The sequence below is a fragment of the Dermacentor albipictus genome, unplaced genomic scaffold, assembly GCF_038994185.2.
Source record: "Dermacentor albipictus isolate Rhodes 1998 colony unplaced genomic scaffold, USDA_Dalb.pri_finalv2 scaffold_11, whole genome shotgun sequence".
Taxonomy (NCBI): domain Eukaryota; kingdom Metazoa; phylum Arthropoda; class Arachnida; order Ixodida; family Ixodidae; genus Dermacentor; species Dermacentor albipictus.
This window is the reverse complement of record NW_027225565.1, coordinates 16442967-16462488: the sequence shown is the minus strand read 5'-3', so window position 1 is coordinate 16462488 and position 19522 is coordinate 16442967. Positions and strand designations below refer to the sequence as shown.

The 19522-nt window shown below is 50.0% G+C and overlaps 1 protein-coding gene and 1 pseudogene across 2 annotated transcripts in view; one reads left to right on the top strand and one right to left on the bottom strand.

The window, feature by feature from the left end:
* The first annotated feature begins 2150 nt into the window (after positions 1-2150).
* Positions 2151-19522, top strand: part of LOC135896808 (uncharacterized) — a 90468-nt gene continuing 73096 nt past the window's right edge. For both annotated transcript variants that reach the window (XM_065425297.1, XM_065425296.1), the window contains exons 1-4: positions 2151-2421; positions 13943-14108; positions 14895-15105; positions 15826-16147. In XM_065425297.1, the coding sequence (XP_065281369.1) occupies positions 2221-2421; positions 13943-14108; positions 14895-15105; positions 15826-16147 (900 nt within the window). In that variant the 5' untranslated portion in view covers positions 2151-2220. The remainder of the gene's footprint in view (positions 2422-13942; positions 14109-14894; positions 15106-15825; positions 16148-19522) is intronic.
* Positions 16936-19088, bottom strand: LOC135896816 (uncharacterized; annotated as a pseudogene).

Below are 19522 nucleotides of genomic sequence, written 5' to 3'. Positions count from 1 at the left end.
CTAACAGTGCAAATAGAGTGCGGAAGATAAATTCCGTCATGATCTGCTTGGGGGAAAGTTCATGGTCGTGACCGATAATGCTGCATTAAAATGGATGTTCTCCAAGTAGCAGCTGAAGCATAAGTTTGCCCGATTTAATATCACGCTGCAAGAGTACGATTTCAACATGCGCCACCATGCTGGGAGGCTAAACCACATCGCCGATGCACTCTCCCAGAACCACCTTGACCGCGTGTCCCAGAACGAGGAGGGCCACATTTTCTTCTCTGTACAAGACTTCTCCAAAGCCCAAGAGGAGGACAAAGATTTAGCATCAGTCGGTGCCTCAAACGCTGCTACAGGAAAAAAAAAAACTTGACATTTGTACTACGCGATGACACACTGTATCGGCGTCAGCGGCACAAGGACCACTCAGAAGAATGTCCCCTCCTAATGATTCCTAACTGCTTTAGATCGGAAATTTTGCGAGCCATTCATGACACCCCCGGAAGGAGGGCACATTGGTCAACGAACCACGCTCCGCAAAATACAAGAGCGCTTCTGGGGGCCGAAGAAGGAAATCAATGTCCGCTCCTACATCGCCAGTCGCGAAGTGTGTCGGCAGTATAAGCGACTGCCAGGATGCCAGCCTGGATTAGTGACACCTATTCAGCTGCCAGAAATTATTTTTCATATTGCTGGCATCGATTACATCGGACCTCTGCTGACCACTGCAGCAGGGAAATGCAAAATTCGACTATTTGTCGAAGTACGTCGAATTGGCCGCTGTGCCATCTCTCGCGCACAGTCACCGAATCGATTTCGTGAAGGTCAGAATTGAATAGAGAGGTGGCCTGCCAAAAAAAGAGAGAAAAATATCATACCGGGCTACGACATTCCGCAACCACGGACTAAGAAAGTATCTCAGTACGACAGGGGTGCCGCACCATTACACATCCGCACTTCATCCCCAGTCAAGCGTCCTTGCGAAGCTAACCAACTAAAGCATCTAAGTAGGACTCACTCCGCATACGAAAACAGGGGAAAAAGCAGAAACCGACTGGGACGTTCACCTTAGGTCAGTGGCTTTTTCCGTTAACACGGTGCTACAGATGTCTACCGCGGGCAACGCCATATAAAATCGTCTACGGGAAGCTGCCCCAATTGAGAGTGATCCTCAACCTGACCACTCCTGTTACTATTTCCAGCTTCGACGGCCCAGCGTCCGTCTTTAAAAAGATCAGAACAGCAGCGATCCCAGGAGCTTCAGAAGCGCAAGAAACGCAGAAGAGCTACTATGACTGCTAACATCGACTTGCTCCGGTGCATCACGTCGGTGACATGGTGTGGGTACAGAGAGGAGGCAGCTCACCAAGAGAGGAGTTACTAGCTAGGTTTGAAGGGCCCTTTACAATTACTGAGCGCATGGGAGAGAACACCTGGTGCGTGCGCGCCTCAGTTCCAGGCGCCAGCCTCGATAGGCGTAAAAGAAATAACTTTGACGCGTGTGCGTGTCACCCCTCAAGAAAACGTAGCGATGTGTTTGTAGATATGTTTTATAGTAATTTTACCACACTAAGATGTCAAAAAAATGGGTCGGTAATATGTGAAATCGTCCTTATCGCCACACTTGTTAATAGGAAGAACCTTCGTGACCTTCCATGAACTGTACAGATAGACCGCGATTTCTGAAGAATAGTTGTAAGGTACTTGGTTGCCCCTAGTGATAACTTACGAGAAAAGAATTTGGAACATTATTTGGATATTCATCGACATCATTCCTTCTTCGTTCTTCCATCGTCGTGATTATGTCATTGCGTAAGCGTCATACAGTCGTCGTCATGGTCGTGGCCGACTCTGGTGAGCGAGTGTCATAGCGAAGCGGGCCGATCCCGTATACATTGTGCGTCGCATATAGCCTAAATAATGGAAAGCTCAGAACGACCAATACACATTTTAAATAAAGGTATATGTTCAGCAATTCGGTGTGTCGCTACATTGCTTGAATGCTAATCGTATTAACGACGACAATCATCGTCAAATTGGTTCTGCAGGATATTTTCTAGAAATGAAACGCTTGATCTGAGCTTCCGTCGTGCGCCTAGACGACTTGTTGTCGCGAAGAGAAGAATGCACCGAAAGCGCGCGCACTTATCACGAAGAGGAAGAAAAGATCGAACGTGCTGAGGGCGCGCGCACCGTACGACGCCGCGGACGGCTGCGTCCACAGCCGGCGAAACGATGTCCGTTGACGGTGAACAGCCGGGGTCCGCGGTTGACGTCAGTGGAATGTTTGACAATGACTTTGTGGTGGAGAGCGTGCTCGACCACCTTGGCACCGAGGAGCTCTTCACGTGCGCAGAGGTGAACCGACTGTGGCAGTCGGTTGCCCTGTCTTTGCTGAGGAAAAAATTGATCTCCGTCTCCATCTGCTGTTCCCCGGTGAGGCACTGCTTTTATACTTAGGGCCGCTAACGCGTGCTCCGCGGTTGCAACCATGGTCAGTCAGCTTCAGAAACAGCCGTGCCAAAGCTTTGCTCTATCTTCTGGAGCTGCACAGATAAGATGACGCTGCAATTACGCATATAGTCTTTGTCAATAGCGTCTCGAGCCTATAGTTCTCGAAACAAGATCTGTTGCGGGGCCGTGTTGCTTGGTTCTTGTAGAATGTGCGATGCCCCAATGTTCAGGTAAATGAGAAACGCGTTTGTTGCTTTCAATCTCTTGGCCTTTGAATCGGTGAATGTACTGCAGGGGCCCCGGTGCGCGGGACCGGCAAGTGCCGTCAAGGTACTCAGTGAATATGAAGCTTTGGACAGGTTTTAGAGAGACTCGGAAAGACGCACAGGCCGAAATTTGAGTTCTGACTAAGCAGTTCAGAGAAGATAGATGACTAAGGAACGTTCGGCTGTGAGGATTCTTCAAAAAGTTGCAGTGACAGCAGAATTACACAGATACGCACGCACACACAATGATACACTGATATGCGAAAAAAAAAAAACCGCATAGCTGGGCTATGCGTTAAAAAAATGGCTGGGTGATCACGCGTTGTAGCTCACCGTGTGATATAACCTCAACGTGGTATTACTGGTTGGCAGTTGTCATGCCATCATCGTCGTCATCATCGTCATTCCAGCTTCGTGATACCCGATTCACGTCATGCCACCATCGTCGCGCCGTCGTCGTCATTTCATTGACCTCATTCTGTCGACGTCACGTTGCCGTCGTTACACTATATAATTTCATAATCGCCATCCCATTGTCATATCGCCTTCGTTGTTCCATCAACGTCATTTCTTGGTAGTTACATCGTCGTCACCCTGACGAGAATCGTAACATTCTTTGGCGATCATGGAGACAATTTATGTCTTATATAGCCGAAGCAATGACTATCTCATCAGATTGTAATTAAATATATCTCCCACAATGCGGTAGGTCGCTACATTGTGGCGACCTCACCCATGATATAATCAGTTAGCAGTTGGAGTGTCGTCTACATGGCGGATGAAGAGAGGGCGCTGGCTTTTGCTTACGTCTCAGGGCTTTCTGAAAATTCACTGTCGATCAGCAACAATCTTCCAAGATGATCATGACCAATATATATGTGCATAGGTGATCCGCGCACTGGTGCGCTTCATCAGTGCAATTGCGCAAATATTTTTATCGCGTTTGAAGTGAACCAGAAATGAGACAACGATGTGCATTCGCACATCATCATCATCATCATCACAATCATCATCATCACCCCAACCACCACCACCACCACCACCATAACCATCATAATCATCATCAACCCATTTCATGTTCACTGCAGGAAGAAGGCTTCTCTCCTATTACCCACTCTCCTATTACTCATGTCCTGCGCGAGCCGATTTCAACTACCGCCCGCAAATTTCCTAATTTAATCGCCCCTTCTAGTCTTCTGCCGTCCTCTATATTCCGCTTCCCTTCTCTTGGTACCCATTCTGTAGCCCTAGGGGTCCAGCGGTTATCTAACTGGCGCATTACATGACTTGCGCAGCTTCATTTTTTTCTCTTAATGTCAATGAAAATATCGGCTCTACCCGTTTGATCTCTCATATAAACCGTTCTCTTTCTGTTTCTTAACATTATGGCTAGCATTCTTCGTTCCATCGCCCTTTGCGCGGTCCTTAACTTGTTCTCAAACTCCAAGTCTCTGCCCATATGTAAGCACCGGTAAAATACACGTATTGTACACCTTCCTTTTCAATGATAATGGTAAGCTTCCAGTCAGGAGCTGACAATGTCTGCCATATGCGATCTAATCCACTTTTATTCTTCTATCAATTTCCTTCTCATGATCATGGTTCCCTGTGGTTAGTTAACTTAGATAAACGTACAACTTCACAGACTCTAGAGGCTGACTGGCGATCCTGAACTCTTGTTCCCTTACCCGGCTATTCACCATTATCTTTGTTTTCTGCATATTAATCTTCAACACCACTCTTACACTCTCTCTTATAAGGTCCTAAATTTTTTGTTGCAACTCCTCTGCAGTGTTGCTGAATAGAATGTCATCGGCAAACCGAAGGTTGCTTGGATATTCGCCATCGATCCTTATACTCCTAAGCCTTCCCAGTTTAATAGCTTGAATATTTCTTCCAGGCATGCAGCGAATAGCATTGGAGAGATTGTCTCTCCTTGTCTGACCCCTTTCCTTATAGGTATCTTCCTACTTTTCTTTTGGTGAGTTAAGGTAGCTGTGGAATCTCTGCAGTTATTTTCCAAGGTATTTACATAAGCGTTCTGTACTCACTGATTACGTAATACCTCTATGACTGCTGGTATCTCTACTGAATCAAATGCCTTTTCCTAATCTATGAAAGCCATATATAGAGGCTGATTGTACTCTGCGGATTTGTTGATTACCTGATTGACGACATGGATGTAATCCATGGTAGAGTATCCCTTTCTGAAACTTGCCTGTTCCCTTGGTTGACTAAAGTCGATTGTTGCCCTTATTCTATTGCAGATTATCTTGTTGAGTATATTATGTAATACTGGGAGTAAGCTAATGCGCCTTTAATTTTTTAATTCTTTGACGTCTCCCTTTTTGGGGATTTGTATAATGTTTGCGTTCTTCCAGTTTTCTGGGACCCTTGCAGTCGATAGTCACCTCGTATGGAGAGCCGCCAGTTTTCCAAGCATCGTTTTCTCCATATTTGAATAAATCGACTGTTATTCCGTCCGCTCCTGCAGCTATTCCCTATTTCATGTCTTGCAAGGCCCTTCCTACCTCATCCCTAGTAGTACACGGAGTTTCTGTATCCTGTTCATTACTGCTTCGAAGGGAGGCATTCTGATTCCTCTTGGTAGGGTACATGTCAGTATACGATTCCTCCGCGGCTGTTACTATACCTTGGAGATTGCTGATGATATTACCCTGCTTATCTTTCACTGCATACATCTTGCTTTGTCCTATGCAGAGTTTGCTTCTCACTGATTTCAAGCTGCGTCCATATTTTTCGGCTTCTTCAATCCTTCTGATGTTATAATTTCGAATATCCCTTATTTTCGCCTTGTTGATTAGTTTTGACAGTTCGACGAATTCTCTCTTGTCTCTTGAGTTGGAAATTTTCATTGTTTGGCGTTTCTTTTTAGGTCCTTTATTACTTGGGAGAGCTTGCCTAGTGGTTGGCTTGGTGCCTTGCCTCCCACTTCAATTGCTGCCTCTGAAGTCAGCCACAGCCTAGTTACGGTTTCATTCATTACCTCTATGTTATCATCATCTCTCTGTTCTGAGGTTGCATATTTGTTTGCAAGTACCAGCTTGAATTTGTATGCTTTTACCCTTACTGCCTCTAGGTTGACCTGTTTCTTGTTGACCTATTTTACTGTTTCTCTCATCAAATGAGGTGAATCCTAGCCTTCACTAACCTATGATCACTGCACTTTACCCTACACACCACTTTTACATCCGGCACTATGCTGGGATCGCCAGAAAGTATGAAATCAATTTCATTTCTTGTTTGACCATTAGGGCTTTGCCAGGTCCACTTTCTGTTGCTAGGCATCGTAAAAAAGGTGTTCATTATTTGCAGCTTACTCCTTTCTGCGAATTCTACCAGCATCTTTCCTCTAGCAGTCCTAGAATCAGCGCCGCAGTTGCCAATTGCTTGTTCACTAGCTTTTGCATTGAAGTCGCCCATTACTGCAATATACTGAGTTTGCACTTTCCTCATCGCTAATTCAACATCTTCATAAAACTGATCTACTTCATCATCATCATGACTGACTGGATGTTGGAGCGTAGCCTTGTACTAATTTAATCTATACCTCTTATTAGGTTGATTACGACTACAGCCGCCCTCTCATTAATGCTGTAGAATTCATCAATGTTGCCCGCTATGCGCTTATGGATTAGGAATCCTGCCCTGTATTGCTTCTTATCTCGGAGACCTCTATAGTAGAGGACATGGTCGTTAGTGAGCACTGTATGAGCTTCACCAGTTCCTCTAATCTCACTAAGGCAGATGATATCCCAAACAATCTCTGATAGTTCCTCAAAGAGTCCTTCTAAACTAGCCTCACTCGACAAAGTTAAGGTGGTAAAGGTTGCCAGGTTCAGTTTCCATTGGCATATAGCGAAGTTCCCTAAATTGAATGTCTTTATTCATGATTGAATACCTAGGCGAAGGAATATACGGGGTGATTGTTGAATTTTCCGGAATTTGTTAAAAGTCGCTTTTGGAAGATAGCGTAATTCCTGTCCTTGATCTGGATTATTTGAAAAGGCGGACATTACCAACAAGAGCATTACCAGCGTTGCAATTCAATACTCTACGGCAGCTTTAGCAACTTACGAATTGTAGGCGGGAGTTTGCTAGACATTCATTCATTCACAAAACTTTATTTGTGTCCTGAAGCCCGGTCTTTTCAGACCGAGGCGGGCCGCGTCCACGTCGGCACCGCCAGGCCGAGCCTTATGGCGTCATCGTGGACCCTCTGGACAGCCCGTAGCTGATCTTGATATGAAGAGCTTGTTATCAACTTGTGCCAGTAAAGCCATTTTTCTTCGGGGTCGGCGAGAGTCGCGGGACAGCCCGCCAGCATGTGTCTGATGTCAATGATGCCATCGCACACGTTACATTCTTTCCTAATTTCTCGTTCTGGGTGAATTTTATTTATGAAATACGGAGTGGGGTACGTCCCGGTTTGCAGTAAACGTAGCGTCACTGCCTGAGCCCTGTTCAATTTTACGTGTGGCAGAGGGAATTGCCTACGCCCCAAGTAGTAATATTTAGTTATGTCGTTGTAAGTTAGTAAGTGATCTTTATGTTCCCCGGAATGGTAGTGGGCGTCGGTTCGGCTCTGACCGGCACGGCAAGCAAGTCCTCGTGTCAGGTCGTTCGTCACCTCGTTGAGGTTGGGCCGAGTCTCGTCCACTTGTCCCATATGTGCAGGAAACCATCGGATTTCAGTTTTGATAGTTTCGACCTTGTCGATAATTTTAGCCGCAGTCCCAGCTACATAGCCTTTGTCAAAGCTCTTAATTGCTGCTTTGGAATCACTATAGATGAAAGACCATTTACGGTTCCTGATGGCTAGAGCAATCGCGGCTTGCTCCGCCACCGTGGAATCCTTAGTGAAGATGGTGATGGCGTCCCGTACCTCGCCCCGGCTGTCGACCACCACGGCGGTGTAGGCCTCTTTGCCTTTGACCCAGGCCGCGTCTACAAGGGCCGCCTGTTGTCCTAGCTGTTCAATTTCTTTCAACAAAGCTTTCGCTCTCGCTTTTCTCCTGCTAACATTGTGTTCCGGGTGCATATTTCTCGGGAGAGGGGTGGTTCTGATCGCGTCTCTAAGTTTCGCACTCAATTCTACCTCGGATTCCTTCGGGTTCATTGATCTATTTGGGTCTGTCCCTATCGCTTTGAGTATAAGCCTGCCCGCTCGCGTTTTCGTCAGTCTTTCCTGCTGCGCCATCTGTTGCGCTTCCGCCATCTCTTCTATCGTATTGTGCACGCCTAGGTTCATGAGCTTCACGTTCGAGGTGCTGATGGGTATACCTAGGGTAGCCTTCACTAACTTTCTGATCAGAGTGTTTAGCTTGTTCAGCTCGGCCTGCGACCATTTAAATAGACCTGCCACGTAGGTGAAGTGACATAGAGCGAAGGCATGCACTAGCCTTAGAGCGCTGTCCTCACCCAGGCCTCTGTGTCTGTTGCTGATTCTCCTTAGTAATCTGATGACTTGGTCCGTCTTGCTGGAAATGTGCTGAATGGCATTCAGGTTGGTACCTCCCGCTGCTATGTGGAAGCCTAAAACTTCAATATTTTCCACCTGCCTGATCGCGGATCCGTCGTGACAGCGTAACATAATCTTGGGTTCCTCCCCGGGGACGTAGCCCCTGGGTCTTCGACCCCTGCGTCGATGTTTTAGGACCAAAAGCTCCGAATTTGCCGCCGAACAGTTGAGTCCCATCTCGCCTAGCGTGCTTTCCACGGCGTGTATGCTCTCTTGCAGTCTGGTCTCCGTTTGGCCTACGTTACCGTTGGCGCTCCATATGGTTATATCATCGGCGTATATTGCAAAGTGTATGCCTTCTATGCTCTCCAGTTTCCTCGCGACTCTGGTCATTGCTAGATTAAATAGCATGGGCGAAAGTACGGCCCCTTGCGGGGTGCCCCTGTTTCCCAGGTTCATCACCTTTGATTTTAGTTCACCTAGCGTGATGCTCGCTTGCCTACCGCCCAGAAACGCCTTGACAACACAGTATAGCCTCTCGCCCAACCCCAGCTCGGACAGGACCTCGAGGATGGCCTTGTGCTCTATGCGATCGAAAGCTTTTTCGACGTCTAGTCCCAGAATCGCTCTCGCGTGCACCGGGCTAACGTGTATGAGCTGGTGTTTGATCAGGAGCATGGCGTCCTGAGTCGATAGACCGGGGCGGAAACCGATCATGTTATACGGGAGTATGTCATTTTGCTCGACGTATCTAGTGAGTCTGTTAAGAATAACGTGTTCCATAGCTTTACCTATGCACGATGTAAGCGATATTGGACGTAGGTTATCCAGATGGAGTGGTTTGCCCGGTTTTGGTATGAGGATGGTGTTAGCTATCTTCCATTTCTCCGGATAGTCTCCCTTTCTCCACAACTCGGTGAAATGATCCGTCAGGAAAGTGATCGACTCATCGTCTAGATTCATTAAGAGTTTATTGGTAATACCGTCGGGTCCGGCTGCCGATCTACTAGAGAGACCATGGAGGGCGGCCCGTATCTCACCCTCGGTGAAATCGCGGTCCATTTCCTCGCACGGTCCTCCCATGTACTCCACGCGTTCGTCGCTATCGCCCGGTTGTTCGAGCGGGAGATATTTGTCCGCGAGCTGTCTCATGACTACCTCCTGAGTCGTGCACTGGCTGACTTGATGTACCAGTTTTGTAATTGCTGTTCTCTTGTTTGACTTAGTGTCGCTCTCGTTCAATAGATGTTTGAGGATGTTCCAACTGCCTCCATGTTTGATTCTGCCGTCTGCCAAGTGGCAAACTTCGTCCCACTGCTGTTTCACGAGCGTTCTCGAATGCTCCTCGATCTGTCTGTTTAGCAACGCTATCTTTTTCCTGAGCTTTCGGTTCAGTCTTTGCGTTTTCCATCTTTGCAGAATGGATTGTTTGGCCTCGATCAGATGCGCGAGCCTACTGTCTATGCTCTCTATGTTTTCTTCGGTCTTAATTTCTTTAGTGGCCTCCCTGAGGTCCTCTTCGAGCTGGTTAATCCAGGTCTGGAAGGACTCTCTGCCCGCTTCTATCGGTTCCGATTCTAGTCTCTTCGCTCTAACTTTCCTAAAAAGGTCCCAGTCCGTGCACCGAAAGGTTCTAGTCTCTTGTTTCGGCGTACCTATACCTATGTGTATGATATAGTGGTCGCTGCCTAGATCGGTGCCCGAGTTTTCCCAACTAGCTTGTTTCGAGTTGTTGACAAAAGTTAGGTCGGGCGTAGAGTCCCTGCACGTGGACGTGCCACAGCGGGTGGGGAAAGTCGGATCTGTGATCAGGCACAGTCCCAGGTCCGTGGCAAGGTTCCATAACCCCTCACCTTTCTTTGTATTCCAAGCGTATCCCCACGCTTGGTAGGGGGCATTAAAGTCCCCTCCGATGATGAGCGGAGAGCTCTTTGCGACTGCGAGTGCCTTGTTGAAAAGTGCCCTAAAGCTTTGTTTCTTGTAGGTGGGACTGCTATAAATGTTCAGGCAGAAGATACTCTGCGCCCTGCCCTTGTGCCTTTTGAGTACGACTTCTACTAGGATATACTCGATTTTACTCAGTCCGAGATGGATATCGTGTTCGATAAAGGGTAGCTTTTTGTCGACGAGGGTGGCCAATCCCCTTCCGGAATCTTTTTCTCTACATACCGATTTGTACCCGGTTAGCTTTACTTCGTCCGCTAAAGTTTCCTGCAGCATAATTACTTTTGGTTTGACCCCCATCGATCTAATTAATTGGCGCAGCGATGCCTTTTTGTTGTGGAATCCGCGACAATTCCACTGCCACACACTAAAACTGTGGGCGCTATCCATGATTATTGAATGGGTTAATTTTGCTGTTACCCGCGATCGATCTCTTTGGAGCGCCCCCTGACGTTCCGGAGAGCGATTTTACGCTTTCTGATTCTGACGGCAAGAATTCATCGTCGTCGCATTTCGTTTCGAGTTTCTTGAATCGCTGTTCGGCCGTTAACCTCCATTTCCATAGTTTATCCACTTTAAAGTTAGTCATTTCCGTCGTTTCTCTAATTTCTTTGATCACCTCTTTCAGCTCGCTAAGGACTTCGAAAACCGAGTCAGTTTCGGGGCTTACTGCTCTTTTTTTCGGTGCGGGGGAGTTATCTCCCTCGCCTGGTTCGTTGCTTTGACCTACTGGTCTGGCTACTGCTACGCTGGCAGGGCTCGGCTGTGCCTTCTTTTTCAGTTCTGCTACCTGTTTGGTTGGCTCTGCATTAGCTTTACGCAAAGAGTTTACCTCCCTAATCAACTGTTCTATTCTGGCATCATTGCTTTCAGTCACCGCCGGCGTAGTGGCGCCACCAACGATTCTCACCGTACCTTTGACTTTATCCGCCCAGGCGGTCCCAACTATCGGCTTGGCACCGGGTGTTCCATCTTCTAAGAGCGCCTGGGCTCCTCCCGACTTGGAGCGGCTTCTCTCCCTCGCGGCCGATCGCGACCGGGCGCGTTCCCTTTGCACCTGCGATCCTCCCGACTTGGAGCGGCTTCTCTCCCTCGTGGCCGATCGTGACCAGGCGCGTTCCCTTCGGCGAGCTCGTACCACATAGGGTGTTTGAAATCTCTGCTTGCACACCTTGTCTCCGGTGGGATGGTCTCCTCCACAGAACTTGCACTTGGGCGTGCAAACGTGGTCCGCTCGTGGGTTGGGGGCTCCACACCCTCTACACTGAACAGAGTCCGGCGTGGGGCACACGTCCGAGCGGTGTCCTACCCTACCACAAGTGAAGCACACATCAAATTGTTTCCTGTAGAGATAACATCTCAACAAAGTCGGCCCGTAGCGCACAAAGTTTGGCACTTTCAGTCCATCGAAGAGGACGATGACTGAGCCTGACGTCTTGATGCGCTTGGCGGCCAAAGCGAGCGGGTTGCGCTCATGCACGATATTCCTTGTGATAGTAGACTGGGAGTCCCTGATGTCGACTTGCCTGATCACCCCTTTGCACGTGGCGTGCGGGGCCGTCTCGTACGCATTGACCTCGTACTCCGTTTCCACGATTTTGAAGGACTTCATTCTCACGTACCTTGCCGCATGGTCTGGTTCAGGCGTGCTCACCACCACGATATTTTGCGTGAAGTTGGGGCACACCATGTCTTCACTTGCTTGCTCTGCCGTTAGGCCTGAAGCCTCGATCACTGCAGTTCCAATAGCGGTGGTACTTACTTTGCTCAAATTTAGTCCTCCTCGTGGCCTGATTATAATTTTCCGATGCTCCTCGGGCAGTTGGGGCATCCTTGAGGCCTTTACTATACGGTACTTGATCGAGTCGGTGTTGGTGGCGGGTCCCTTGCAGCCGCCGGACGCTTGCGAGGTACTTGGCGTCGCGTTCGCCGCGTTGCTGCTCTTCTTTCCAGCACGGGATCGTCGTCCGGTAGCCACTTGCCAACCGAAATCTTCCTCGTTGTTGTCCTCTTCGTCTTCCATACGGGAGTCTGCCATGTCCCCCTGGCGCGTAGGCCGGCAAGGCCTAATGGGCCCTGCTCCTCGCTAGGGTTAGCTCCGCACGTAGTGGGGTGAACAGAGAAAGTCCAATAAAATTGTCAAAAATTGGTTCCCACCTCGAAACTTCGTATCAGTCGAGTCTGGGCAACTTCACGAATCTGATGATGTGCTTGAAATCGTCGTACCTCGAAAAATTAGCCAGCGGAACATCGAAAAAGACGGAGCCGATGTGAGAGACGTGTCTGCTCCGTGCTCTTCTTCTTCTTCCACTTGTAATTATCTTTCAGGATGACACCGACTTCGAGATATTTCCTAATGAGTGGGATGAAATACACGGGTGTTCCAGTTACTTTTGTGCTTCGTGCGTAAAAGAGCGTTTTGTTAAAAATTAAATGGATCAACAGTGTATTTTTACGACGAGTTTGATGGCACATATCTCCAAAGTGGTGTCATTCTGGACGTTTGTTGCAAGTGGATACGCCTCGGAAATTTACCGGCTGCCGGCCATATATATAAATTATGGGGTTTTACGTGCCAAAACCACTTTCTGATTATGGGGCACGCCGTAGTGGAGGACTCCGGAAATTTCGACCACCTGGGGTTCTTTAACGTGCACCTAAATCTAAGTACACGGGCGTTTTCGCATTTCACCCTCATCGAAATGCGCCCGCTGTGGCCGGGATTCGATCCCGCGACCTCGTGCTCAGCAGCCCAACACCATAGCCACTGAGCAACCACGGCGGGTGCCGGCCATTCCTAAATATAAATATGAACCGTGAAGTAATTAAAACGATAATTACTTATTGTTTAATTAGTTGAATATGTGTTTCGATTTCTCGTGCAAGTAATGTCGGCCTCTGAATCATCGAATGCAAGGAATATAATTATTTGATCTGCTGCAACAGGTAATATAAAAAAACTCCGGGAAGCTTACAAATGATCTACCCGTAGTGCATCAGCGCAGTAGCTACAACTCTGTCCAGATAAGTAGGCGCATGAATAGAATGCTATTGAAGAAAGATGAAAGCGAATCATAACAATGCGCATTATATTCGCCGCCTGTCGCCTTTTATGCAGCTCTGAGGAAAACGCTGTGGCCGGCTGCGTATTCGTGACTAGGATGTTAAGAGCATGTAACGTGTGAGGCAGCAGCGGCTCAAATGTGTTGTCGCCGCCTGATATTGACATTTCATATTCATCTCACTGCCATGCAGAAGTGTATTTATAACGCATTTTCACGTGTAGGAGGTGCATTATTTTTTTTTACTTCGTATGGATCTCACCTTAAGTTCATTGTATTATATATAATCGATTATATCGATTTATGGAGCGATAATCCTCTTCACCTATTCTATAGATCTCACTTTTATATAGCGCAACTTGGCCTGACCGGGTGGACTTCCTGAAGAGATGAGCATTACCTGTACGAATCATCGTAGTGTCCCTCCCCCCGGTACCTAATTAAAATATTCACTAATTGACTCTAGGTCTAATGGTTCACTTTAACTCGCACGCTTTGGGAAACTGCAAGCTTGATTTGTGAGCGTCTCCCTCTGCCGACATTTCTGCTTGCCTTTAGCCCGACCACGGCTACTCGCTGAGTGACCTGCTCACCGAAGCCTTCCACCACTTCCGCTATCACAAGAGGTTGCCGGAAGCCGTTTTGTTTACGACGGGTGCCGTGCACCGACTCTGATGAGTCTATCCTTGCCGCAGGCTTGCAATTTCACCGAGTGTACGTGAACAATGCGTGTGTGTTCGCGCGCACAGGAATCGGAGCCGCCGAGCCAGCAGCCAGTGCAGGACAGGCTGCACGCGTGCGTGGAGATCATGTGCTCAAAGTTCGCTCGCTACCGCAACATCGCGCGCCTGGCCGGCATGCGGCCATCCCTTGTGTTCCTGTCCTATCACGCCGACCTGAACGAAGACAGGAGGGGTAAGCGCGCGCTTTGTTTCGAGCCGCCAGGCGTCCGCGAAAATACCACAGGGAAATTACGCACCCTAAATAATTTTAGATTTGTAAACTATTTTTCAATAATTCCATTCTGCTAAAACGGGTTGGAGCCAAAATTTTTTTCTAGTTTTCTTGAATTTCGCGATGAAACCTCATCGCCGTTGCGTGAGTCTGACGTTGGGTATTTCAGCTTCGTCTATAGTATTTGGGCCGTTTGAGCGCAGAAATACTTATAGAAACTTGCTAGGTTGAGTCTTTGGCATCTTTACAATGCACTCACGTCATCCTCTTTCACCAATAAACAAAACTAGACCCGAGAGCAGACGCTTGCAAAATCCCGGTCACGGCGAGCTGATGTGAGAATTTCAGGTCGACGTTGCAGCCTACCGTTCTCTGCTCCATTTCTAGTCTTGCCATGCATCACTTGAGGGTGACCGCTTTCCTATTGCGGAAACCAAATTTATTAATACAGCTTAACTAAATGTGTCTCTTCGTTGCCCCTTTACAGCGACGCCTAAAGTGAATGGCTACTGCCAAGCCTATCAACAATAATGCCTTATCTTTGTTGCATCCCGTACGGACGCTTTCCAGAACATTAATGCTCCTGCATACGCCCTCTATGTGCACGTAAGTGCGTGCAGGCATTGTGCCCCACTTGGTGGTGATTGTCGGTCAGCGTACCAAGGAATGATAAAGACGCCAAATGCTTTAAGTTATGACGCAGCGCGTGCAAACATACTGTTCATGCATATATCGCTGCATACCCAGTGGTCGACTGCGTGCGCGAGCTGCTCCCCTTGAGCTCGGTCATCGTGTATTTCAAGTTGGAGCTCATCCGAATGGCCGACGACTCCGATGACAGCTCTCACGAGGGCGTCTTCGGCGAGTTCTTATTCCACGCCGAGCCAATCGTACGACGTGAGCCGAGTGATGACGACCAGCAGCAACCACCGCCGCCGCCGGACAGCGCCGTCCCCGGGTTAGCACTCTAATCAAATAACCATTTGGGTGCTGTAGAGCGACCGATACGAGCCAGTTGAACGGATGACGCACTACCCCGATAGAACATAGTTGTGCTCCCTGGTCACGTATACAGTGTACACAGTACTGCACTGCGCGTGTCTCTAGATCTGTTTTCATTACTAGCACAGAGCCACGGATGCGAAGGTTGAGATTAGATAAAATAACGGTGGTCTCAGGTGGGGACGAAGGCAGGTCACGTTATCGAAAGTGGACTCCGGGCTGATGCTTTCCTGTCGCGCTATTGATCACGTAAGGTGCCCATATTTATGTAACTTCTTTGTCTTTATGGAATGCTATCTCTAACCAGTGCCATAATCTATAGAAAGGAGGGGATGGCCCAGCATTGTCAGCCCACGTGGGAGGGTGAAATAAGGTCTCAACAGTGCGGACGTTCAGGAGAGAGAGAAAACATCTCATTAGTAGGAAATGTGGGTGGGATGCCGCAGGTACTCAGTCCAGAGCCTTACTCGCAGGACCGAAGGAAGGAGGCGTGTAGAGGTACAATTACAAAGGAGGGGAGATGTAGTGAAAGCGTAAGTTTGCAACACACCTGCTTGTCGACGAGAAGGACAAGAGTGCGGAAGGTGCATGCTGTCGCGCAAGTCACAGGCTGTCGCCCGCGAAACTTGTGCGAGCTTCCGAGCGTGAAATTCTTCCCCCTGTACAATCGGCGCAGCCCGTCGCCGCAGTCTGGGCTGGGCCAGGCGCAGGAGCTTCGTTCCGAAGGCGAGCCACCAGCAACACCTCCACCCGTTCCGGCTGCTGCTGCCCCCGCCGTGGCGGGCGCACCCACCGATGAATCGCTGGCAGCCGCGACGTTGCCTCTCATCTGGCCACGTCCCCACATTCCGTCGACGGGCAGAGGCAGCGGCGCCGTCTTCCACAATGTGCTGCCCGGCGTGCTCATGTTCCAGGCTTTGCACGTCACCGAAGGTACCCTGGAGGCGGACGTCGCCAACTCCCGGTTCACGGAAGAGGGCACCGGCAGGATCATAAAGGTGAAATGTGCCACGTGTACAAGAAACAGCCTTTCATTAACTAAGGAACAGTGCCCTTGGACCATTTTTGTAACTGGTGCTTGGCTAGCTGGTGAGTAATTGCCGCAGCTGTTCTGTCTCATTTTTTCTATCCTTACCTTTCTATAGTGATAGCTGTTGTGGGCTCATTCGTAGTCGTTTAGGTGCCCGCCGGTGTACGTCGCAGGAATCCCAAAATCCTTTGCGAGAAGCCAATAAAGCATAAAGAAAGATGCGGAGAGATATCACCACCCAAGCACTCTGTACAGATGGTTAACCAGCGAAGCTGAAACGTGTGGCCCCGGTGTTTATCACTGGTTTAACCCCGACAGTTTATGAAACGACGGCTTGGTAGGCTGCCGGATCCTCAGTACGCAGTTGCTGTTTGCGCTAGGCTGCACGAGGCTGTTCTTGTGCCCGGGCGGCAGTATCGGCACGGCGTAGACGAGCTCGTTCCCAGTTCTGCTCGCGGCGTCGCTGATCGAAAGCTGCCTGCTCCTCAGGAGTATGTATGACGCGTGGCCTACCCATTTCGGGGCCGGAGAGAAACTCCTGCACGCGCGCTCGGCTGCGACGGAGAGCAACGACGTCCCTACTGACGCAGCCAATCGTGCGCCTCTCTGTCTGTGTGAGAGAGAGAGAGAACAACTTTAGTGAAAATGCCTGCAGAGTCGGTTAGGCTCCCTCCACGCAGGGAGGACAAGCTTTCACCACGACGCGGCCACTACGTCAGTCTCGTGCATTGTGCTCCTCGAAGTCTGCGTGCCTCGCTACTTCCGGGGATCCGAGAGGGTCGCCGCCCCCTTCCTGGGGGTGCTGCTCCCTTCTCCTCGGTTTCGCGCGGTCGCTGCCTCTCTAGAGCTGCCGAGACCTGCTGGACGGCCTTGAGTTGTGTCTCTTGGTCATAGCTCCTCGTTGCAGCCTCTAGCTGCGGCGGGATCGTTGTCTTCTCGCTGGCCTATCGCGGATTTATACTACAGTCCCAAAGGATGTGGGCCGCGGTGGCTCTCTCCTTAGCGCACAGTCTACACACGTCACTTGCGTACACGCTCGGACACACGTGCTTAGCTAGCACCGGGGTGAGCAGGGACCCCGTCTGTAATTGCCTGTATAGCACTGCCTCCTTCCGGGTAAGCCCCGGATGAGGTGGCGGCATAGTCTGTCTGTTAAGTCTGTACCACTTCACTATTTCGTTGAAGGTGGTCATCTTGTCCTTGGCACTGCACCGCGACCAACACTCCTAGTCGGCCGTGCTTGCAGCTGCGCGGTTGGTTAGTCCTCGCGCGGCTGAGTTGGCCGTCTCGTTGTGGTTCACGTTCCCGCGTTCCGACACGTCACTGCCCATGTGGGCCGGAAACCACTTGATCACCACAGCTCTTTTGTGTTCGATGTGTTCGGCCTTGCGCAGTATGCGCGCGGCCTCACTACATACCCTACCCTTGGCGTAGTTCTTCACTGCCGTTCTAGAGTCACACAACACTGTAGTGCATCCGGGGTCGGAGATGGCCAAGGCGATGGCCACCTCCTCCGCCCGGTGTGCCTCTCGAGTCCGGACGCTCGCCGCGGTCTTCGTTGCACCCGTCGATGCCCCGACAGCCACCACCGCGTATGCGTCGCTGCTCCCTCGATACTCCGCCGCGTCCACGTAGACGGCGCCTTCTTCTCTGGCGTGGAGGTCCAGGAGAGCCCTGGCCCTCGCCAACCTCCGCTCCTTGTTGTGCTCGGGGTTCACGTTTCTCGGGATCGGGTAGACCCTGAGCTTTCTGTTGATGCTATCCGGTATAGGTACGTCTTCCTGCTGGTTGCCTTCCCTCGGCTCGAGGCCAAGGTCCCGCAGTATCTGTCTTCCGGTTCTCGTTTCAGAGAGACGCTCGAGTTGCGCCGTTCTCTGTGCTTCGGCTATTTCGTCCAGCGTGTTGTGGACTCCCAGCGCCATGAATTTTTCGGTACTCGTGCTCCAGAGGAGGCCGAGTGCCGCCTTATACGCCTTGCGTATGGTGGCGTCTATCTTGTTACGTTCGCTCGGCCTCCAGTTGTGGAAGGCGGCAACGTACGTTATGTGGCTAACTGCGTAGGATTGAACGAGCCTAGTCAGGCTCTCCTCCTTCATCCCCACTCTTCTGTTGGACACCCTCTTGATGAGTCTCATTGCCGCGGCCGCTTTGCCCACGAAGTTGTTGACCGTTTCACCGTTAACACGGTTTCGCTGGATGAGCAGCCCGAGCACTCGAATCTTCTCGACCTCCGGTATTACCTGTCCTCCCGCTGTCTTGGCCGTAATCTTGGGACGCTCGTACTTGGCTTCCATATTCTTTCTTTTCCTGCCCGCTCCTGTCGGTGGAATCACCAGCAGTTCTGACTTGGCCGGAGAGCAAACGAGTCCAGACCCGCCCAGCTGCTCCGCGATGGCGTTGACCGCTTCTTGCAGCGTTGTCTCGATGTGTCCGTCGCTTCCTCCCGGTACCCATAGCGTAACGTCGTCGGCGTAGATGGTGTGCCGGACTCCCGCTACTCTTTTTAGCCGGTTGGCCACCCCGATCATCACGAGGTTGAAGAGTAGCGGGGAGATCACCGAGCCCTGCGGAGTTCCCACGCTGCCCAGCTTCTTCTCTTCGAGCTTCAGGTCTCCCGCGCAGATTTCGGTGGTCCGTTCCGTCAAGAAGTCTTTGATGTACTGGTAAGTCCTTCTGCCCATGTTTAGCCTGGATACTTGGGCCAAGATAGCCGAGTGCCTCACTTTATCGAAGGCGCTCTGCAAATGCAGCCCGAGTATGGCTCTGTTGTCATTGGTGCCCATCGTATCGTCGATGATCTCGTTCTTCAGTAAGATCATGGCGTCTTGCGTCCCGAGCTTCTTACGAAACCCGATGATGGAATTTGGGTAAAGCTCCGATTCTTCCAGGTAACGCTGCCACCTGTTCATGAGAACGTTCTCGAGGACCTTTCCCACGCACGAAGTCAGCGAGATCGGCCTGAGGTTCTCTATGTTGGGCGGCTTGCCAGGCTTGGGGATGAGGATCGTCTTGGCTACTTTCCATTGCTTGGGTAGCCTTCCTTCTTGCCAGCACTTGTTGTAGAAGTTCGTGAGCGCTTCGATGGCCGCTTTGGGTTTGCGCCGGAGGAGTTTCGGCATGCAGGCGACATGTGGACGGACAGACGAATCGGCAATATGCCATATACATATACCTATAACCATATACAGCTTCGCTGTAAAAATGCGTCGTATTCCGCGTTGATTAGAAACTCCGGTCCACAGAGGGGCCGTCGAAGGTTTTACCTATCGGTCTATTTTTTTTTCTTAATTAACCAATGTGAAAAATACAAGCCCCAAAAAGCGCTTTCAAGGCACCAGCAACT